A 24,357-nucleotide genomic window follows, 5' to 3' on the forward strand; every position below is an offset into this window, starting at 1 on the left:
GTCACCAGTGTCAAAGTCCAGGTGACGTCTATGTTTGTTGGTAGACCGTTGATACCGCTCTTGCACTTTTCGCATATGATCCCTGACTTGGAGTAGAATGTCTTGCATTTCTTGAACCAGTTGATCAGCTAGGGCCACTCGATGTTGAAGTACAAAATTCGTTGGTACAATCGGAGTGTGTCCATAAGTTGCTTGGAATGGAGTCATGTTGATGGCACTATGGAAAGAGTTATTATAAGCAAACTCAAGGAGTGGTAGATACTCTTCCCAAGCTGCTAGGTGTGACTGAATGTAATGTTGAAGCATTTCTTCCAGAACTTGGTTGACTCTTTCAGTCTGGCTATCTGATTCTGGGTGGTAGGCTGAACTGAACAGTAGAGTTGTTCCCAAAGATTCGAATAGTGAAATCCAAAAGTGACTGGTAAACTTAGGATCTCTGTCGGATATGATATTCTTGGGCAATCCATGGTGTCGGAAGATGTGTTGTATGAAGAGTTTGGCGATGTCTGGAGCCTGTGCACTGCTTTTGCAAGCAACAAAGTGTGCCATTTTGGACAATCGATCAACAATTACCATAATCTGAGTGTTACCTCTGGAGGATCGTGGTAGTGTTGTAATGAAATCCATGGAAATACTTTCCCACCTTTCAGTTGGAACTGGAAGAGGCTGAAGAAGTCCTACTGGAAGTCGTCGGCTTACTTTCATTTGTTGACAAGATAAGCAAGATGTAACCATTTTGATGACGTCGCTTTTCATCTGAGGCCAGTAGTATGTTGCATGAGTAACCGATAAGTCTTGTTGATGCCTGGATGGGCAGCATAAGGAACTACATGATGCTCTTTTAACAAAAGACATCGAACATCCTTGTCATGTGGTACATAGACACGATCTTCATAATACAGAAGGTCGTCCGTATAAGAATAGGATGAGAAAATCTTCTATTCGGAAGTCGAAGGTTGATCTTTTGAAAGAACTTGTACTGCTGTGCCGAAGTCTTTATCATTGAAATACTTCCCTTTGAATGAATTCGAAACATCCACAGATAATGTAGAGATTACCATAGCTGATGCTAGAGTTAACCTGTTGAGAGCATATGCAACTACATTGCGTAGTCATGGAATGTACTCAATGGTCATGTGAAAGTTGGCTAGAAACTCAACCCAGCGTGCTTGTCGAGCGTTCATGACTGGCTGAGTAAAGATATACTTTAAAGAGTGATGGTCTGTCTTGACCATCGAGTCGGCTCCCATGAGATAATGTTTCCAAGAGCGATAAGCATGTACAACGGCAAGAAACTCCTTATCATAAACCGGGTATCGGGTTTGGATATCAGAATGTTTATGGCTGTCAAAAGCAATAACTCTGCCTTCTTGCATCAAGACTGCTCCTGTAGCGATGTCGAAAGCGTCGGTCATGACCTCAAATGGAAGGTTTGGGTCAGCAATAGCCATAACTGGTGTGGTAGTGAGTGCTTGCTTGAGTTGTTGGAAACTATACTTGGTTTCGGGAAGCCATTGAAAAACTGATGTGCTTTTCAATAATTCGGACATAGGAGCTGCGATTTCGGAAAACTGATAGACCTTTGTATGGTAGAAGTTTGCATATCCGAGAAAAGAGCGGACATTATGAATAGTCTTAGGAGTAGGCCAGTTTGGGATTACCTTGACCTTCTTGGGATCCACAGAGATGCCTTGAGCTGAAATAACATGTCCGAAATATTGGAGTTGGGTCTTGAAGAACTCACTCTTCGCAATGTTGATGTAGAGAGAATTCGCGCGGAGAACTTCAAAAACTTGGTGAAGATGTTGTTTGTGCTCATGTAGGGATCTGCTGAAAAGGAGGATGTCATCGAGGTAAACAATGACGAACTTATCGAGGAAAGGCTTGCAGATGTCGTTCATTAGTGTCTTGAATGTGGCCGGGGCATTGTTTAACCCAAAAGGCATGACCAAACATTCATAGTGTCCATACTTTGTTCGAAAAGCTGTCTTGTATTCATCGCCTTCTCGTATGCGAATTTGATGATAACCTGAACGAAGATCAATCTTTGAGAATTGTGTTGCGTGTAGAAGTTGATCGAAGAGGTCATCGATGCGAGGCAATGAATACTTGTTTTGGATAGTGAGCTTGTTGAGGGCTTGGTAGTCGATGCAGAGACGCATTGACTTATTCTTTTTTTCCACAAGTAGTACAGGAAATCCAAAAGGGCTGCGACTGGGCCGAATGTGACCTTTGTCGAGTAGTTCGGTCACGTGTCTTTGGATTTCTTCATTTTGAGTGTAAGAAACCCGATAAGGAGGTTTCGACGGTGGATTACTGCCGGGAATAAGTTCGATTGGGTGATCCACTGGTCGTCAAGGTGGTAATTGCTTTGGTAATTCCCGTGGAAAAATATCCAGGTAGGGCTGGAAAAAAGGTTGGTTGAGGTATTCAGGAGGATCCTTTTGGTGTCTCCTCGACTGCCGTAACCAACAGAAGTGAAGTCTTTACTTGGCGTTTACGAACCCACTTCTTTACTTGTAGGGCAGAGGCAACTGGGGTTGAAGAAGAGTCCCTAGAACCAGTTAGCTCAATAAGTTTTCCCTGGTGGACAATCTGGATAGTATGGCTGCGAAAACTGATTGATGGATCATAGTCGTAGAGCCACTGTTGTCCAAGTATGACATTGTATCGAGAAAGAGGCATGATGTCGAAGTTCAACTTGTCCGTATAATGTTGGATGCGAAAAGACAAGTTTTTGATTCCGGTCTTGCACAAGAAGGTAGTTCCATTTGCTAGTTCAATCTGATAGTCCATGAGACTAGGACTGGTGGTCAACCAAAGTTTGTCGACCATAGAACTAGCTAGGAAGTTATGAGAGTAGCCACTGTGGATGAGAATAGTGACCGTTGTTCCATGAATCGATCCTTGAACACAAAGTACTTGAGTGGCCAGGGAAGGTTCGGGGTTGTTGGCAAGGCTCAGGTGGATGGTATTCGCCATTCAAACAGCTTTGCCTTTCTTGTCTTGTGCTGGGGTAGCATCTTCTGTTTGGGAAGTGCTAGGTGCCATATTGGAATTTTACTTTGGTCGCTTGGGACAATCGAACTATCTATGGTCGCCTGTACAGATGGTACAAAGTCATTTTGTGTTGGAGTTGTTCTTCTTGTCAGTGGCCACACCTTTATGTTGGGGATGACGGTGATGACTTTGTGAAGAAGAAGGCGTGCGATCCTTGGAGGAGTGCTTCTGTTGGAATCCAGCATACGATTTCGGAGACTTCGGGGGATCTTGAGACTGAGACTTCGGGGGATCTTGAGACTGTCGTTGACCTTGATTACCCGAGTTTTTTCTAAACCTGGGCTTATCTTGAGGGCAAGCACCTTTGGCCATAGTAGAGTTCTGTGTTCGATTAGCACTCTGCTTCCCTGCGTTTTGAAAATCTGTAATGTGCTCTACGTAAGCAATAGCGCCAGCTGTGGTGGTGATGTTTGCTTTAAGGACATCAATGCGTAACGAGGGATTTAGGCCTGAGATGAAAGCATGAAGGCGATCATCCTCAGTTAACCCATCAATCTCCAGCACCAATGTGGTGAACTGAGAGATGTAGGAAGACAGGGAGCCTGTTTGCTCCAATTGTCGGAGTTTTGAACGTGCTTGGAAGTCCGCATTGGTAGGTATGAACTGCTTACGGAGCACGTGTTCAAAACGTTCCCATGTTAACACACTTTTGCCATCCTTTAAGCGTCTTTGCCACCATAGAAAAGCTGTATCCTTAAGGAGGGAGGTTGCCAAGGCGATCTTTTTGCCTTCAGTGAGGTTAACAGTATCAAAGTACATGCGCAATTTTGCGAGCCATTGGTCAACTGTTCGGCGATTGCGTTGACCAGTGTAGGCTTCCGGAAGTTTAATGTCAAGTCTTTTAGTTTTGGAAGCTTGGAGTAAACGGTAGAGGGCACGGAGTTCAGTGTTTTCTATCTCTGGTGGGAATGAATCCGCATAGTCGTCTAGTTGCGTCACGTCATCCTCTGTATGTGGTACTGCGAGAATCTTGGAGTTGTTGGACTTTCTGGACCAAGTCGGAGATGCTGTCTTGAAGCCGGGAAATTTGAAGTTGCAGTAATGTTTCGCCTTGTATGTTGACTTCAGGGGTCTTTTTTGGACTTGAGTCGTTGATCTCTGGAGAGGCTGCACGCGAGCGTTGCGACATATCTGAGGTTCTCGTGAGAAAAGCACGAACATGCGCTCTAGTTTGTACCATTCCTGGAAGAAGATTCGGGCTGCTCCCTGAGATTGCTCATGTTGGAGGGGGCAGGAGAAGCAGGATGGAACCAGCCGTGGAAATCTGGTAAAGGAGGTCCTGTCTGAGGTAACACTGGTGATGCCGAAATGGGTGCTACTGCTCGTGAGAGTACAGGAGTAGGTCGCAGAGTCCATGGATCTGAGAAGGGATAAGGAGCTGTTGTCGAGAGTGGAGGATATCCAGGAGGAGGAGTGCCTTCAGAGTGTAAATACTGTCTTGGGGAAGGTACAACTTGTATAGGAGGATATCCGGGAGCTGAAGGAGGTGGAGAGTACCCTGGAGATGCCGAAGGTGAGGGGTAAAATTCTCTCCAAAGATGGACAGCAAACTCTTGAGGAATATCAGGTTCTAGGTATCTTCGTGTCTCGTGGAACACAACCTGGACTGTGCTGAGGAAGTAATGTAACTAAGGTGCCTCACGCGGAAGGTATAGGATGTGATCCAGATCACTAGGAGGGCACGTGACACAAAAGATCCACGATGCAATAGCTCCGAAATGGGCTGGTTGTGCAATCTGAACACGACTTTGTGTGGTAGATAATGCCTGAGGTGTCCTTGAAGGGACGGGTGAATTACTAGGGGTTTCCATGCTTTAAGGAAGCGTCTTTCATTTGCTGTAATTTGATAATGACAAGAGAATCCTTAGAAGTAGACTGGAAAGAATCCACCTGGCATTGATGTAATCTGCCAATTTGTTGCGTAGAAAAGGCCTGCAGATTTCTGTCCGGAGGTCCTTGTTGCAGTGGGTTGCGAGGAGCAGATCTGGGCCTGGCTGGTCCGGATTGGAAAACAGCAACAGCGCGCGTTTAATTGGCAGTCTGAATCGCGTTAAAAGGGCTGTACCTCTGTTGATCTGGCAGGTAAGATGGCGAAAAAGAGGGGGCAGACTGCGTATGGCGAATAAGGCTGCTGGTATCCAATGCTGGATTGCAATAGAGGGCTGGCGAACCAGGCTGCGGGCTTCCAAGGGCTGTTTAGGGGCAGTAATGGCAGGGCCTGGCAGGTTACCAGGGCAGCAACTGGTGAGGGCAGGGCAGCAAACCGGCGAGGGGGCAGGGCAGCAAACCGGCGAGGGCAGGAGGGCTGCGTAGGGAGGCGAGCCTGCTTGACGAAATCTGTACGGGCGTCAAAAAGTGCGTCCCTTTTTTTTTTTCGTTTATGGCTGCCTATGTTGGGTGGTTGCTCAAAAAATTAAAGGGTGGGTTTATTTGACCCTTGGGTAATCTAGGGTAGACCTAAGGTTTGGGGCTGGGTTTTCCTTTTTAACCCCTCTAGGTACCCTTTTATATAAGGTGCTTGGTTCCAAAAGGTGTGCCTATTCGAAGGGGTGTGACCCTTGGAATTGGTGTACCCCACATGAATAGGTGTGTCCTTTTTGCCACGATGGGGTGTGTCCCTGTTTTTAAAAGGGGTGTCCCCACATGAATAGGTGTGTCCTTTTTGCCACGATGGGGTGTGTCCCTTGGGTGAGGAGTCAAGACTCTTCATCAAAAGGTGTGTTCGATGGTGGAAAAGGTGCATCCCTTGGTTTTGGGACAGCCCAAGCACATGAAAAGACACGATTTTTATCGTGTCCATTCACATCAACTCGTGATGTGTGGGAGATGGAGAGGCCATTGATGACTTTAGGCAGGGTTGGCGCTGAAAATTTTTACGCTCATTCTCTCCATCTCTTCCATGCACAATGTGCACGGATATCCTTCTAGTGGAAAGAAATGTATCAGATAGGCGCTAGAAGGTGGGGGGCATTTCCTACAGGCAGGAGCGAAATTTGCTCTGATACCACTGTAAGAAATCCTAGATTTACTATATTTAGAAATGTGCTAAGGAACAGAAAAGAGACTGAAATAGCAGAGAACAAGGAATAATTGTATTGCTTGAGTGTCTGTAGTATCTGTAGTGTGCCATCCATACAATTGGGCCTCTCTTATATCGAGAGTGAAGAGTCACACATGAAAAGGTGTGTACTCCAAAGTGTATGTGCATGAAGAGGTGTGTACCCCTTGTGAAGGGTGTGATTCTTGATGAGAGGGTACATTACAATAGAAGTGTCTCTTCCACATAGGAAGTGTCCCGTCGAAAGGGCATACCCTTCCACAAGTGTCCATTCATCAAACCATCCATAAGTCTAGATATAGAGAAAGGAATACGTCACAGATCGTGATAGTGATAGCCACTTTTTAAGTCTATCCTGCTGAAAACTGAAGCTCCATTTAACTGGTCCAGCACATCATCAATGCGCGGAATAGGGAATCTATTCTTGATGGTCATTTTGTTCAGTGTGCGGTAATGAGCCCATCTTTCCTCTGTACTAGTAGTACAGAGGAACAAAAAGGAGAAGAACTGGGCTGAATCAACCCCTTGGACAACAAGTCCTGCACTCGAGTCATAATCTCTTCTTGCTGAGTTGCACTAACTCTGTATGGGGGCCTATTGGGTGGCTCGTTGCCAGGAATGAGTTCTATGCCATGATCCTTAGGTCTCTCAGGAGGTAGCTCCCCTGGCAAAGCATCAGAAAAGCAATTTTTAAAAATTTCAAGGAACTGAAATTTATTTTGATCTGCCTCACTTATTTCAGCATGCATTTCCACATCTCTCTCTTTTACAAAAATCATGTAAGCTGAAACTGCAGCCTTTATTTCTTTTCCAACAGAACTATTTGATACAATGGGAATAGTTTCCCCTCTATTCCTAGCAACCACACGATATACTCTGCCCCTATGTACAAACTCCAACACTCTTTCAAGAAGAGTCAACTTCATTGCCTTGTGATGAAACCAAGGCATACCCAAGACTACATCATGATGTTGCAGTGGAGAAATGAAGAGTCTTTCTGATCCACATAACTCTGTACATGAAGACGGAGCTTCCCTATCAAGGGAGTGACTGGCACAGGGTTTCCACAAAACATCTGATCGGCATCCAAAGCCCTGCCCAACTCCTCCGTCTTTATTCCTAGTCTCAGGGTTAGGTCCTCTGATATGAAATTATCAGTAGCCCTTGGATCAAATAAAATCAACGCTTGTTGGTCTCTGACTTTGCCTCATGATAGTAGCAATTCTCGTTTTTTTGGGTTTGAAACATGACCCAGAATGTCAGGAATTCCTTCTGCCATTGGCTTTTGTGGTCCTTGTGGCTTCTCTGCCTCTTATCCCTTCGAAGTTGAAGGCTTTTCTGGGCACTGGGCAGCCACATGCCCCTCTTTCCCACACTTAAAGCATTTCCCATCTCTGCGGAATTCAGCTATCGGTCAGGAGTGAATGGGGATTTGCCTTTTTATGTCTTTGAAAACTGAGTACCCCTCGACTCTGAGGCTGAAACCCTTTCTTTTCAACCTTGGGATACTCTTTCTTTTCTGATTTTGAAAAATCAGTTTTCTTTCTTTCAGCACGTCCTGCATGCAAGGATAGTACCGTGGATGGATCTTGTAACAGCACAAGACTATAGCTACTGAAGCTGAATGCATAAGGTCTTGAATGTTCTTTGCCCCTAAAGCATTCACTACTGCCTGGATTCTTGGACTGAGACTTGCTCTGTACTTTCTCATTTGGGTTCCTTTGGAGATCTTTTTGAAAGGTGCAACCTGCAAATAGGCATCCTTAAACTTTTGGTTGTACACATCCACTGTATCTCCTGCATCCATATGCAAACTGTCCCAATCTTGAAGAACATGATCTCTAAACTGTTTAGGCATAAACTGCTGGTAGAAGGCTTTCTTGAAGTCCTTCCACCTCTTTGGGGCTGACCCATCTGTGGTCTGTGCACTCCACCATGCACTAGCAGTGGCTGTCAAGTGCAAAGTGACCATTCTTAACTTGGAGGATTCTGAAAACTTTTCTGTACCGAATGCAGCATCAAACTGCCTGATGAACTGCAATGCTTTGTCTGTATGACCATATTGTCCATTGTAGGTCATAAACTTGACAGATTTACCTCCCTCTTTGAATTCCTTGGTCTCTTTGGAAGAATTTTTCTTCCTAGACTTCTTGTGTTTCCTTCTTTTCCTGGATGGTTTATCTGATAAAGAAGAAGATACAGAAGTCGAGCTCGAGGAGATGGTGAAGGACTGGGAGATCGGTGATGATGCCTCAATCTCTTCCTGCTATGAGACCGTCACCTATGAGATCTTTCTCTCTTTGGCTGTACACGAGAGTGTGCCTCTGGCATTGGCACATCATAAGCTGTGTTAGGCATAGTTTCTGCTTGAAACAAATGCTGAGCTCTTGGATCCCTTCTGAAATTTTCCATCTCCTGTATACGAGTGCGTACCATCTACTCAAATTCTTGCTGAGGTTGTTGCACACTTCTCTGTCTTGGATGTGCATCCCTATCTTGTGAATCCCATTGGATAGGTGATTGAGCCATTTTCTTACTTGTCTGAGATCTGCAAGTTTCTCACACACACTGTGTATGCTACTGATGCACGTTGCCTTTGCTTTTCAGAAAGAAAGTACCTCAACAAGAGGTGTCTTGCATTCACAACTTGTGCCAGTAATGGGCTGCCAGTTCAAAGCATATGCCCCATCAACAACTATATTGCCCCTTTTCTGGCTGCTGCAAAAAGCACTCAGAATGCATCTGACTCCCTTTTCCTGAGCACAAAGGCATACATTCTCTCTTTTCTGCAAATCTCTGATTTCTCTGTTTTTCTGCTTTTTCTGACAGTAAATACTCTCTCAGATAGGTGAAAACTGCTAGCAGAAACAGTCTCTGCAACTTTTTTTTAAAATAACAGTAACTGGATGAAGTAACCGGCTGGTTACACTAACCAGACTAACTGGCTCTGGTCTGGTTGGCTCTCAACTGGACCTCTAACCAGATTAACTAGATTCTGAAGTAGCTGAACCGGACTGGAATCTGGCTAACTGAACCAGACTGAGATTCTGGTTAGCTGGACCAGTCTAGTCAACTGGACTAGACTCTAACCAGAGTCTAAGTCAGTGAGATTGAGTTCCCTTAACCAGATTGGTCTGGTTAGATCAAATTGACTGGACCTTTAACCAAGGTCAACAAAACCATGGTTGACTAACTGTAGTTAATCTTGACGGGTTGCTCTGACCTGCCACCTGGCTCCCACGTGTCTTGCCATGTCATCACCCTGCATGTGCTGCCACGTCAGCATTAGCTCCCACTGCCACGTCAGCATCCACACTTGTCTGCCACATCAGCTGGACCTACGTGGCTGTATGCCACATCACAAAAGCGACATCAGCTCTATTCATGCCACGTGCATGCTTTGTGCCACGTCATCATCTACATGTCACTGCCACGTCATCTGCTGCCTGGCTAGATGCCACGTCAGCGCAGTACACGTGTCTGCCACATCACCTAAGGTGTGAGACCTTGGCTGGTTTGGTCGGCGTCGTGCGTCGCGCCTTTTGGAGATCATCTGTTAGAGACCATCGTCTGTCAGGCGCTACGAAGCATCAAAGCTTGCTTCTCCATCGAAAATTCCTGTCAGGGTCTAGCAAAAGACACCCCGTCACCTGATCTAAGCACCTATGTGAGAGCGGTGCTCCTTTACGCCACTTAGACTCCTGGCGTTGGCTTACGAATGGTTTGTGCCTGCTACCTTCAGGTGATTATCTCGGTGCGCCTCTGCATATCATAATTCGATGAAGGGTCATCAAAACAGATGCCACCTTGTTGTTTCAAGCCTATGCCTACAGCAGCGTGCACCCCCCCCCCTTCGTCGACGGAACTAAGTCACTATTTTCTCGGCCAACCTTTCAATTCACGACTTTTAGTTCACGTCCCACGTTGGCATCACACCAATCATCTCCCGTAACTTCTGCTGGCAACACTAGATGCCCACGCGATGGCCAACAAGGCATTGTGCAAGCAATTCCATTCATCATCGCGTTTGTCTGCTCAAATCGTCAAAACTTGAAAAGGCTTTGATTGTTGGCTGTGATACCAATGTAATCTTACCTGTAAAAGACAGCAAAGAAACACTCTCATTTCTCTCTCTCTCCCTCTCTCAACAGAGACACTAGGGCCCAGGACAATCGTTGGGCTAGACCCCCTTGAAGGTTTTTATTATTTGAGAGAAAACTAAGTACAAGAGTTCAACGTGGAAGCTGTGTCTACCAAAAATCCAAACGTGAATGAATATACATGAGCTCTTAGGCTCTCTTTTTTGGCAACAAGCCACTTGTCAATTTCTACATTACTTTCCTAATTACATGCCACTAAGAGCAACGCTGGAGTCTTCGAAGCACTTGGTCACGCGAACCGCCTCCTAGACTCTTGTTAGGCTTCCGTAGCGCTTAGGAAAATAACTCTTCCTAGTACCTGCAACAATTAATTAAAGCGCACCACCATGGCACTCATTAATTGTTAGCGCTTTGCATGCAAATAATACACTGTGGACTAATTCTAGTCACGGTGGACGTCCCCACTAAACACATGTGCATACATAACAAATATATAAAATATATATTTATTCTCTGGTTGACTGAAGTCAACGCTCTTGATCATAATTAAGAAGCTTTGACCAAGGGTCGAGGTGCCTTAATTATAGTCAAGTCTCTCCAACCAAAGTTGGCACATCTTGGTTAACCGTAGTTAACCCTCTTGGCGCATGCCAAGTCTCGTTGACGGAAGTCAACACTCTTTGACCATAGTCAGCTCTGTGGTTCTCTGGTTTACCGCAGTTAACCCTCTTGGTAATAAACCAAGTCTTCTTGACCGAAGTCAGGCTTACTTGACCAGAGTCAAGTATCTTTGACCGTAGTCAATTCTTTGACCATTAAAAGAACTCTTTGACCATGATTAACACATATGAAAACTCTTTAATTATGATGAAATAAATGGTCAATTGTACTTTGACTTAGGATCTTTACATCGTGGTGACACTATGCACGCTCACTACATGACATCCTAAATCAGCCAGTCCTTGATCTCTCACATATGCCACGCCCCACATCCTGCATGCTCTTCACTAAGAGGGGAGTGAAGGATTCCCCAATGAAACTTCTTATTGGCCAAGTGAAGGATCATGAGGAGCTATGCACTGAATTCATTGCATATGGGATTAACCTCCTAGCCCCGATCTTAGCAAAGCTCTTTTATGAAGCGGTTTGTTTGGGGTTTCTACACACCTGGACCATTAATACTATGGCACCCATCCACAAGGTAGGGGATTCCATGAGCCCAGAGAATTACATGACCATTATGATTGGGCATGTCATGTCCAAGATTTATGCATCAGTGCTTGATTCCGAGGTCAGCGGATTTGCAGAGTGTCGAGGACTTAGAGTAGTAGGAAATGTTGGATTTCGGAGCGATCATGGGACCATGGATCACATTTTCATGCTCAGGTGTATCATCCAAGAGGTGAGGACACGGAAGCAGAGGGTTTACTGTTGCTTTGTGGATTTTTGTAAAGCATTTGATACGGTTCCGAGAGCCCGCGTCCTTCGGCGCCTACAGGATTTGGGTTATGACTAGGAGATCATTTGGGTTGTCATGGCACTTTATGAGAGAGTCTTAGACAAAGTCTGGGTAGACAGATGTGATCATGAGCACTATTGGGGTCAAACAAGGGTGTCCTTTATCACCTACTCTACTAAGCCTTTACATTGACGAGTTCGAGACGATGATGCAGACAGAGGGAGATGGATGCTCTCTTGGTGGCACGCTGATCTAAATATTGCTATATGCAAATGAAGTGGCACTTTTGTCTTCCTCAGCAGAGGGGCTCCAGATACACCTTGACGTACTATACTTTTTTGTCTCATGATTTGAAGGTCAACCTTGGTAAAACCAAGGTGATCTTTAATAAGCCGTCATGCACCAGGAGAAGTGCACATTTGATGGATCACTTGTTGAGATAGTTTCATCATACATGTATCTTGGGGTTTTCTTCTCCGGACCCATCTTCACTATGAGACTTGCGATGCAGGCCCGCCTAAGCAAGGGATACGTTTCATTGGCTAGACTAGAGAGGCAGTGCTTCCGCTCGCACTTTTAGGATTCACGGACCAAGGGGCTGCTTTTTGACTCCTTGGTCTGTCTAGCAGGATGTATGGTAGTCCTTGATGGGGGCCAGACTTGTCGGATATAGAGTGGGCTTATGAGGAGCGGCTATGGGTTCTCATGGTATCGCGGATGATTCATGGTAAGCCATCCGTTCCTCACCAGATCATTTAGGATGAGTTCGGGTCATTCCCATTACAACCAGATTCAGATCATCATCTATATGTATTGAGTCAGGGAGTTTGGGGATTACACTTATGGGCGCAGCAGACTACTGAGCGACTAGGGCTTCACATGGGTAGACTCCCTCCCTTCCAGTACAATATGGACTCTTCGTTTTCTCCCCTCCTGTCACACGAGGTGAACCACGTGATCCGTGAGGATCTCTTACAGCTACACACATTCCGGACCTGGTTGGGACCGAGCGAGCTTCCAGTGAAGCTCAACTTCTACAGAGATCATTGCTTACATATCACAGAGGAGAGTTTCATTGACCCATCATGATAGATGCAGATTCACATACCCCACTTACTGAGGTTCTCTATTGGGCAATTTCGGGTCTCTTCATATATACTTTGTATTGAGAGTAATAGAGCTGAGTGTCTACCCAGGGAGAGGCGCATATACACATTATGTGACATGTAGGAGGTTGAGATGGAGGAGCACTTCATCTTTAAGTGTCATTTTACTATGAGATTCGAGGGCGTTTCTACTTCCCCTTTAGAGATAGCTGTGGGGTTTTGTCCAGATTCCTCTCCTATCTAGACCAAAGACGCTTGGCAGGCTTCAATCATGAGGTAGTCAGGCACTGCGAGAGGATACTTTGATCACAGAGACATGAGCTGACTTCTTCCTTGGCAGATCCCTCTTAAAGCTCTATCACGGAGTTCTTTCTACCAGATCACATGGACCCCCATGAGACGAGGCCTCGACATGATCATGACTTAGAGCTAGTGACTCGCCAACTCAAACTGAGGGTGGATGCACAGATTACACTTGGGTATATCCCCTCTCTATTCAGAGTCAGAGCTCGGCCGACAGGGGTTACTGTAGCCATTGTTAGGCGCAGATAGGAGCTGACTTCTACCTTGGCAAATCCCTTTCAGAGCTCCACGAGACGAGCCCTCGACATTATCATGACCTAGAGCTAGTGAGGATTTTCACTTTCCTTGGTGGAAATGGTCCAAGGCTAGCATGCAGCTGGGAATTAAGGTGAGGTGCACTGGTTTTTGTATCAGTTTGAGTGATGGAGGGTGAGACGCACGAATTGTGACTTGATTCTTGCGCGAGAAGGTGGGGCGCTCGTGTTTGTGAACTAATACACATCCGGGACGGTGGGGCACTCCTGTTTGCCAGCTAGGAGCTAAGGTGCATCTTTCAGTAGGCACAAATTCGTATTGGCATGATGTCTCTTCTCACTCTATTGCCCTATCTCTTGGGCTGTTTTCTTCTCTTCTCTGTGATCTATCAAGTGGGAAAGACGTTCATCCTGTCATCATCCTTGGTGACGTGCTTCCAATTTATTGGTTTGGCAGCTAGGAGCTGAGGTGCATCTTTCAGTAGGCACAAATTTGTCTTGGCATGATGTCTCTTCTCACTCTATCGCCCTATCTCTTGGGCTGTTTTCTTATCTTCTCTGTGATCTATCAAGTGGGAAAGACGTTCATCGTGTCGTCATCCTTGGTGGCGTGCTTCCAATTTATTGCTCAGAATTCTCGCAGCAGAAAGCACTTGCTTTTCACCCCAAAAAAAAAAAAAAGCATCCGCTTGTTGTGCACACGCAGCCTTCTTTTCTCCAAAGCGGTGTAAAAAAAAGCAATAAAACCATAAAAAAGCAACAAAAAGCAGCAATTGCTATTTTGTTTTCCTCACCATGGACGCGGCCACTCAGTCCTCGCAAGTACAAGCACCTAAGCAAGATTGCGAGATGAAGGGGAGAAGGTTCCAAGATGAGGATTCCTATCATGAACTAATTGGCTGAATTGGCAAAAGCAAGAAAGAACCACTTCTTAGTGAAAGCTTGTAATTCGACAAAGTGCTTTCAGAGGTGTTATGGGAAATCTAAAGCTAAGTATTTGTTTCATGATTATGAAATTTGATTTATTTTTATTTAAAGATCTAACCCTTTATCTTACAAGGAAAGAAGAGGGTTGTTTCCTTGATTGTTTTAGGAATCAAAAGCCAAGCACACAAGATTACTCATACATACACATGTGGTCCTAAAGTAATCCTTGATGGGACAAGCTAGTTATTCCGAGTTATATTTCAGTTTTAGAGGATTCCAAGTTATTGTACACGAGTGATAGTCTCTATTATGGAATCAATTTTCTATGACCTATGTGGTCGAGGCTATGGACTATTTGTTTGGTGTCATCAAACTTTGTATACATAGTACCAAGACAAAAGAATCTCAAAGTCATTATATCTAGTTTATGGGTTTGAGCAGCTTATGCCAAAGAGGAGAAGTGTCAGAGACTACTTGTATATTTTTTGTAAAGTGAAGAGTTAGATCCATGATAGATTCAAGATTAGATCCTATTTGAGGATAGTATGTTTAAAGTGGCAAATTGATAGTCATGCGCCTGACTTTATGATAATTAGGGAATTGAGTTATGATAACTAGTCATGATAATTAGTTATGTTCATATGGAGGATAAGATGATTAAGTATGCGATCCTTTATGGCAAGATTCCATGTGGTCATTATTGACCAAGTATTTCAGTTTCAAGTTATATTATCTCATTTCTAGAGGAATTTCAGTTATGATATTCGGTTTTGTAGTTTTCTTGTTATGGAGCATGACATGCTTAAGTACCAGCTCTCAATATGATAGAATTTAATGGTCATTATTGACCTAGTATTTTCTTCAAGATTCTATTATTCAATAGTTTCCATTGGGGTTTGTTTTATACAAGAACTCTTTTGGTTTCTCATGGATTATTATGGCCAAAATGACACAGTTTTACCGCTTATCTGTCAGTTATATGTTCTTTTGGAAAGTTTGAGAACCCTCCAAGATTATCTCTGACCAGCTCAATAAGTGTTTGGTAGCAAGAAGGCTATTGAGAATTGGGAGCAATTGTGTAGTGAATGGAATCTATTTTAGAGTAGTTCTTTCTAAAGCCATTCCAAGAAGAGAAACTGTATCAGTATAACTGGAAATCACTCCGTGAGAGAAGACTCGAGAGGTTTCAATACAGAAAAATTTGAAGCTTTCCGCAAAGTTTTTGGCAGGCTTCTATTTGGTGACTGATCTATTACCTTGTACATCCTTACCACTATAGGGGGATTTGTAAGTTGTTAGTAGTGGGTTAGTGTGGAAACCTCACCCAAGTAGCACTTTTGTCCCTAGTTAAGGGGTTTTCTCCCGTGGGTTAGTCAGGGCTAGTTAGGGTTGCTATTTTTCTTTGAGGGTACATAAACACTAAATGTTGTGTTGTAATTCCGCTCTCACATTATCAGCATCTCTTTTTGCTTCACTACCCCTGCTCACTTCTACTCTATCCTCTCCCCATTTTTTGAGGGCCCTCTAGGGTGGAAGATTGCCCCTTGTGAAGAGAAGAGGTTAGGATTGGGTGGTTAGATTGCCCTTGTGGAGAGAAGGGATTGGGTTGGGTGGGGCGGGCATACGCTTGAAGCGCTGGTGTGAGGAAGGGAAAGTCCATTTGTGTCCCTCAAGAGGATCTGTTAAGGAGGATTCTAAATCCTACCATTTTTTGGGTGATCAAGACCTAAGGTTTGATAAAAAACAAGCAACCACGTACAAACGGCATTAGTTAACTGTGGGTGAATCCTTCCTATGTTACTTGACCTGAACTGCAGAGATTCGTAGGACAACTTATATTTTTAGATACTTGACAAAGAAAATTGCTCCTAACCATTGAGGATCTGATGTGTGATGGGTCTTAAACTTCAATGCACTACAGTCTCCTGTGTTGGTGCCGTTCCCTTATTGAAACGGATCTGTTCTGGCTCTCTCATTTTCAAATTTTGGTTTTTCTTCAATCAAAGGTTTCCTAGGAGGTTGTTTTCTGGAAGCCTTCAAATTACTGACATGAAAAATATCCTTATTTTCCCATGGATCTGGAGCCTAATATGCAACCTCATTTCGGCAATGAAAAACAGTTTTCTTCACTCATAATACTTCACTGCCAGGTTACATATTTGCTGTGCCCTTGAACTATTTGAATATAGAGGGATTATGCTCATTGATGAGCACACTGTGTTGTGTTCTTAGAGGATGAGTTTGAGCATATTCCTTGGATTGATCTAGATAGATGCTTCTGCCCAATTAGAAGCAATGCAAATTTCACCTTGTAAAGTTTTTGCGGCCTGCTGATATTGCAATAATTCTTTCTATCTTAAGTGGTATGTTGCCCTATCAGCAAATGGTCTAAGCATTTTTTTGCTTGGATGCCCATTTGGAGAGACCAAAATGAAATTGTATAGACTTGACTAGCAATTGAGCTTTAATGAAGAGAATCTGGACTAATTTTTTGTTAGTCTTCTCCTTTATTGCTAGTCTTTGTTCACAGCTGAGCTTGCCCTTCACCTCCGGAGTGCGGATAGAAACTCAGTACAAAGACCTCTAAACTTAGGGTGTCTTTGACACCCTATCAATGGCAAAGGGATGCTAATGTGTGGGTAGATGCTTCGAGTACGAGTTGCATAGTGATAGAGGCAGATATACCTCAGTCAAGGTGCAAACGAAAACATGTCAAATGGTGGATGAACTTATAACAGTTTGCTATCTACATGCAATGGTACTCAAATAGATGACCCTCGGTACAATCAAGGTGCAAATGAAAACATGTCAAATGGTGAATGATTCATGAAGTATATAACAATTCTTTATCTCTATGCACATTGTACTCTCAAGTGGAGATGTCACGTAGAGACAAGAAGTGGTGCTCTCGAGTAGTGGTTTAATCGTGCTAGTTGCAATTGAGCTGTATATGTTGTTTGATGTTGCACTGCTTGCCATACAATTTTTCTTAAGAACAATTGCCTCCCGTCACTTCCCCCTTTTTGTGGACAGATAAGGTAAGAAGACATCCAAGATTGTAAGGACACCTGTGACACCTAAGGTGCTTAGGACACATAGGACTTGACATCAGGGACATTTACGGTAGTAAGGTAAGACCGCCTTATTGAAAGCAAACCTAAGGTACTTGAGGTGATTCTAAGACAAGAAAACCTAAGGTCCTCAAGGTGATGGAATCAAGGAGAACATGGCCAGCAAGGGTAGTTGTGAATGAGATTGACAAGTGGTTGTCGATGAGAACTCTAGTAGGGGATGCAGTACAAGTGTGCTGGCAAGATATATGCTGATACATATGATGATGTGAGAGCTGGTGCAATTGTACAAATGGTGGATAGGTTGGAGCAGATGATTGTAGTTAGGATGGAGAAGCCTATGTATGGCTGTATCATGTATGGGCTAGATCTAGCAGGGACTGATGCATTCACCCCCTTGGCAACGTGGATAAAAAATGCACCATGCGTTCTAGCTTAGGCCACGTGGGCCATCAGCTCTACCTAGCCACATAGGAGTCACCTCATCCAATCTACAGATGGGCCCAAGTTGATGAGCATGATTAGAGCCTTCAGTCTAGATGTTCACGAGTTCAATATATAGGATTTATTTTGCATGTACATGTAGGCCATGTGCCTCTCCAAGAACCACTGTTGAGGATGCTCAAGTATGTGTGGGTGTGTGGATTTGTATGTGTGAGAGCATATAGACTGACTCTTGGTCGCTGATGACGTGAGTGGGGATGTCATAGTAGCTAGTCCCTACTATGCGTGATGGAGTTTATGGTTTTCAACCTTATGAGTAACTATCATGAGATTGAAACTGTACTATGTTGTGTTTTTAGAGGATGAGACAATATATGCTTCTACTGTATTAGCGGACATATAAATTTCACCTTGTGAAGTTTTCGTCTAATGTTGCCGCCTGTTGGGATTGTGATAATTTTTTTTATATTAAGTGGTGTGTTGCCCTATCAGCTAGATTTAGATGCTTGTTTGGGAGAGACTAAAATGAAATTGTTAGTCTTCACAAGCAGTTGTAGCTTGAATGAAGAGATTTTGGACTACATTTTTATTAGCCTTCTCCTTTAGTGCTAGCCTTCATCATGGCTGATTCTGCCCTTCACCTCTAGAGTGCGGGCAAAAACTCAATACGAAGACTTTGTATAAATGGGTCCTCACGTATGTGTGAGAGCATATGTTTATACTATGGTCTACACCCACGGTTGGGCGCTGATGACGTCAGTGGGGATGCCATAGTAGCTAGTCCCTGCTATGTCAACCTTATGAGTGACTATCATGAGTTGAAACTGCACTATGTTGTGTTTTTAGAGGATGAGTTTGGGCATTTTCCTGGATTCATCTAGATATATGCCTCTCCAACAATGCGGCATGGACAAATACGTGTGAAACTCCCTATGCATGAATGGGAACAGCTGCCCTGCATTGCAGGTCCCCGATCGCTATTTTTCTAGCTGCCACCAGTCCTATGAAGCAGGTCATTGTCAACGTTTACATTATTACTGGGCCAAAACCTCCCCAGCAGCAGTTGCAGAAATGACATGTCGCAATCATGCAAACAGCCAATACAGGAGCAGATCACAGTGGTGCCTGATACTAAATTGTTGGGGCAAAATGCCATGTGTTTCAGTTTAGCCCATGCAACCCCAGTGGAACAGAGCGCAATCATATTGCCACGTGGGCTGAAACCGCATTTTCTTTGAACGTTTTTAATTGATTATCCCTCCACATTGCATTTTAAGTTTTAATCAGCAGTTCTAACCCATTGGTTGTCTTATGCTGAATAGAAGGATCTTTTCTACTGCCCCCTTCCTTGCACATAAAAGGATAAGGAAAAATAAAAAATAGGCTGCAGCGCTTTTGCATGTTAAGGAAGACTGCACAGTGATAATGCATGTACCTAAAATACCTGAAAAGATACATACTTTGTGCCTCATGATAATGCCATCTGCACTCTTGCAGAGAAGAGGAACCTAAGGAAATTAAAGAATGTGATTATGCATGAGGAATAAAAGCTAGGCCAACTACCAGGATTTGCTATTAGCGCTCATAGTGACTGGGGTAACTATAAGAACAGGAAATTGTTTCTTGAATTTGTCTAACCTCTTTTGTCAATGTCTTGTATATTATCAATTTTGCTGCTCTTTCTTCGTTCTCTATGGGTTGTAATCTTATTAGCTGAAATGTGCATTAAAAATGTGGGTGTGCTATCTACGATAAACATTTTTTGACTGCGATTGTCCTGCAGGTGTAACTATAAGAACAGGAAATTGTTTCTTGAATTTGTCTAACCTCTTTTGTCAATGTCTTGTATATTATCAATTTTGCTGCTCTTTCTTCGTTCTCTATGGGTTGTAATCTTATTAGCTGAAATGTGCATTAAAAATGTGGGTGTGCTATCTACGATAAACATTTTTTGACTGCGATTGTCCTGCAGGTGGTATCAAGAGACACAACTTTGCAAGAGGAGCCATGACTCACGGCTCAAAGAGCCACAGGCAACTGGGTTCAATTGGTGCAGGAACGACTCCTGGTCGTGTCTATCCGGGAAAGAAGATGCCTAGGAGGATGGGTGGAACAAAGACTAAGATAAGGAAGCTAGAAATAATAAAAGTGGACAGTGAATTACGGACCGTCATTGTAAAAGGGGCTGTCCCTGGAAAGCCTGGAAATCTCCTTCGCATTGCACCTGCTAAAATTGTGGGCAAAAACATTCCACATACCTAGGTTTGCCACTAGTTTGAAATGATAAGAGAGCATTCTAAACCTCAAGCTCTCTTAAAAAAAATTCCTGCATAATGTTTTTTGGAATGTACATGTCAACTCCCCACCTATGAGCCCCCCATATGAAGGACCACAATGGGGAGTCACATATTCGAGGGAAGGATTATGAGAAACTGCCATGTGGGCAGTGAGGTGCATGACAGTGCTTCTTGGATTGATTTATCGGCAGCCATATGGGCCACCCAAGCCAACACCCACTGTTGGGCCTTGATGACATCGGTAGGGATGTCATATTATGTGCGAGAGCATAAGTTTATACTTTGGTCTACACCCATTGCACCATGTGTTGTGTTTTTAGAGGATGAGTTTGGCAATGTTCTTGGATTCATCTAGATATATGTTCCTGTCATATTAGCGTACATGCAAATTTCACCTTATGAAGTTTTTATCTATGTTGAGGCTTGCTGATATTGAGATAAATTCTTTCTGTCATAAGTGGAGCGTTGCCCAATCAGCCAGATTGTCTAGTCACCTTTTGTTTAGACATGCTCATTCGGTATAGACTAAAATGAAATCATTGTAGTCTTCACAAGCAGTCGTAGCTTGAATAAAGAGAATGTGGACTACTTTTTTATTAGCCTTCTCCTTTAGGGCTAGCCTTTGTTACTTTTGAGTCTGCCCTTCATCTCCGGAGTGCTGACAGAAACTCATACAAAGACTTTGGTATAAATGAATGCTCAAGTATGTGTGAGAGCATATGTTTATACTATTGTCCACCCCACCATTGGGCACTGTGGGGATGTTATAGTAGCTAGTCCTTGCTATGCGTGATGGAGTGTATGGTTTTCAACCTTGTGAGTGGTCTTCAAGAGTGCCATACTGGTTATGTTATATTCTTTCTAGATGTAAAATGTTTCGTTATCTACTTGTGTGCACACTCTGAAGTGAGACGAGATGGTGTGTAGTATTCTGCCAATTCAACTTGTGTTCAAATTGATGCGAGGCCATTATTCTTCTTAACTAAGCGATCCTTCAGAACATTCAATTGTGTTTGCTTCACATTCTACAAAGTCACCTACGACCCATTGCATCATATTGAAAGAGGAGTTTTTGAGTTAGCTAACCATCTCTAAAAGCTAGGAGGCTTCTATTTGTCTCTTAAATGCCAGGTTAGTAGGTAGTTTGCCTACTCCCCTTGACTCAAGTTTAGTTTCAAATCATGCTATGACTATAATGGAAGCTAGCTTATGGCATTTGGTAGTTCAAATTTCTCGAATTGGGTGGGTTTGAGGGTTAAAACTAGACTCTTGCCTCCACAAGATTTTTTCTCGGACCAACTCTAGATTTGCTCCTACATAGTGCCTTTGAACCTCCATGTACTTGTCATGAGCATCCTCAGCTCGTGGCATGCTGAGTGCCATGTCAGTAGGCCAGCAGCACAACCACATGAGCAGAGCGCAGGGTAGCCATCTCGGCATATTGCAGGGACCTCATCTGCAAGTTGTATAGTGCAGCCATGTCATCAATCACGTAGCAGATTGGCACATGGCAGCTAGTGACCGGTTGGACTTGACCTGACAGGTTGGAACAGCTGTCAACCTTGGTCCGGTCAAATTAAGGCCAAGGGGGCCTATAGAAGGGCAGCCCTTTGGCCTCATCTTCATCCAATCTTCAGGGCTTCTAGCACTCAGCCAGGATCAGGGGCAGGACAGGCTGCAACAGACCAGCAGCCTACCTATGCTTCTTTACAAGTTCCAATAGTCTGGTTCAGTTCGGGATAAAGCAGCAAACAGGGAGTGCCTCATAGTAGCCCTCAGTTCCAGCTCTATAGTGAGGGATCTCCGTCTATATACTATTTTCTTTCCCTTTTGTAGTGAGGGTTTATTCCCTTCATGCAATATTTATTCTTTCAGTTGTATACAGCCGAGCAGATAGATATTTATTTGTTAAACACCCTCTCCGGAAGAGAGTGGTGACTCCTACTTTAATAAGGAGTGATGGTAGTGTCAATATTAGCACTAAGGTCGATGAAAATGAGGAAGTGGAAGAGCTTCCCAATACAAGACATGCACGAGCACATGTTGATGATGTATATCTATTGGCAAATGGATCAGAGGTGGTACACAATGCCTTAAATGAAAGTTAGAATAGAAAGATTTAAAAAGCAAGACAAACACTCGTGGAGGATGGTCTTCTCAGCATGATCACTTGAGACAAATGGAGATATTTGTAAAGAATGATATAGCATTCAATGTCATGAGAGATGAGACGTTTCATAATATCTTAAACCCATGTGCTAGATTACAATTTATCTTACCAAATTATAATAAAATGAGAATGGTCCATCTTGTCAAAGAGAGAGTGACAGAATGCATTTAAAAAAAAATTCTCGATTTATTCCTATATACGGCTTTTGATGGGTGGACAAGCAAGCCATACTCGTAATAGATGTGATGTGCATTACTCCTAACGGAATAATGTTTCTAGAGAGTATAAATAGGGAATAATGTTTTTAGAGAGTATAGATACTTCTCTAAAAGAAAAAAGTATGCCTTATATTTATAACGTATACGAAAGAACAATTTCTCAGATTGGTGGTCGCAATAATGTTATTCCATTAGCGACAGATAATGCATCAAATTATAAAGCTACAAGTGAGATGATCATGGCAAAGTATCCCACGTCCCATGTGGTGCTCGTACTCTCAACTTATTGTTGAAAGATATCGGACAATTGCCATTTGTTCAACTAGTGCTACAAGATGCTATCAGTCTTGCTAATTTTATAAAGAGCCATCAATATTTGCATGTTGTGTTTAGAGAGTACTTTGTGAAGCAACTACGATAATTTTGTCAGACTAGATTTGCCACATCTTTTCTTATGCTTGCTAGATTGTTGGAAGTGCATTAGCCTTTTATTGAGGTTGTTGCTACCAGACAATGGGTCAACTGATTTGAGAAAAAGACACAATATGCACTACCTGGTAATAAATGTGTGCATTAGCAACGTCCAAGAGGTTTGTATGAAGTTACTTCCAAGAGAACAAAGTAAATTAGCCTACAAGCAAAATGAGTAAAAGCCTACCAGCAAAACGAGTAAAGTGTACAAACCATGAAGGTTCATTTGGAGACCCTTGGCATATTAAGACAACCATTGCACTTACTTGGTAAAAGGAATATGGTGGAGAGATGTTGGAGTTGTTGCATGTTGCAACACATGTGCTCTATGTTACTGCATCATTCCAAGTACCATGCCAATAATGGACCACATGATGTGTAATCTTGTATCTCTTAAATCTGTTATTGCACTGTTACTGGATTTTAAATGCCAATAATGGACCACATGACGTGTAATCTTGTATCTCTTAAATATGTTATTGCACTGTTACTGGATTTTAAATGTATTTTTGCACACTCTTAATGCAAAAAAGCATCATATATTTTGAAGTTACAAAATGAGCGTAGAGGGAGCCTATGTTTAAGTAAATGAAGAATCCCCCCAAGACATTCCAAACCCCCCAACAAGTTTTGTGCCTCAAGAGCCCAATTTGGGTGAGCAAGTTAATCATGTCAAGGCACAAGTGATCTTGAGTGAGCGGAGACAGCTGCTAGGAAAGGAGAGTCTAGGCACAGTCTGCGGGTCCCATAGAGGATGACACGATGATGGGAGAGCCACTTAGTCTTCGAGAAGTGGATGAGCTATACCCATCAAACTTCGTAAGAAATACAGTGATTCTTTGATCTAAAAATGCAAGAAACAAGGATTCGCAACAATCAAACCTTGCAGACTTGAGAGATAAAGCTTTAGCTCACATCCTAGTCCAGCATGGATAGACCAATAGCACTGAATGATGCCCGAGTGTTGGACGTCTCAAGCATGAAACCTCTTCCGAAGCTTTCTCTTGAAAATCCTCAAGTGTCTTTCAATGCTTCAACACCTTACAAGCATAAATCTTTCTGGAGTGGAATTCCATTTCTTCATCCATGGCTTTCTCCCATTTTTCATTTCCCATGGCTTGCTCAAAAGAAATGGGTTCTGGTTCCTGTATCACTTTGACCATATAGGCATAGTGAATGGCTGTAAATCCATCATATTTCAGCCTATCCACAGGATACCTGGTAGACCTATGCAAAATAAGCTCACTTCCAGGTGCTCTCAAAACATCCCTGGTCTTCCTTACTCCAGGCGTAACAACAGAAGGAATACCCAACTCATCATCAATGCTCTGTTCTAAGCCACTGGATTCACCATCCACACAAGAGTGACCTACATTCACATCAAACATGGGCTGATCTACCTTCTCTTTTCCTTTTCGT

At 43.3% G+C, this 24,357-nt stretch overlaps 1 protein-coding gene across 1 annotated transcript in view; it reads left to right on the forward strand.

Moving 5' to 3' along the window:
* Nucleotides 1-20,369, forward strand: part of LOC147879724 (Ribosomal protein L3 family protein) — a 36,922-nt gene extending 16,553 nt beyond the window's left edge. Inside the window, exon 2 of the mRNA XM_087371729.1 lies at nt 19,755-20,369. Within this exon, the coding sequence (XP_087227855.1) occupies nt 19,755-20,044 (290 nt within the window). The 3' untranslated portion in view covers nt 20,045-20,369. The remainder of the gene's footprint in view (nt 1-19,754) is intronic.
* The last annotated feature ends 3,988 nt before the right edge of the window (nt 20,370-24,357 follow it).

Source organism: Dipteris shenzhenensis, chromosome 33, assembly GCF_047967505.1.
Source record: "Dipteris shenzhenensis isolate YYH24624 ecotype China chromosome 33, Dip_SZ_1.0, whole genome shotgun sequence".
Taxonomy (NCBI): Eukaryota; Viridiplantae; Streptophyta; class Polypodiopsida; order Gleicheniales; family Dipteridaceae; genus Dipteris; species Dipteris shenzhenensis.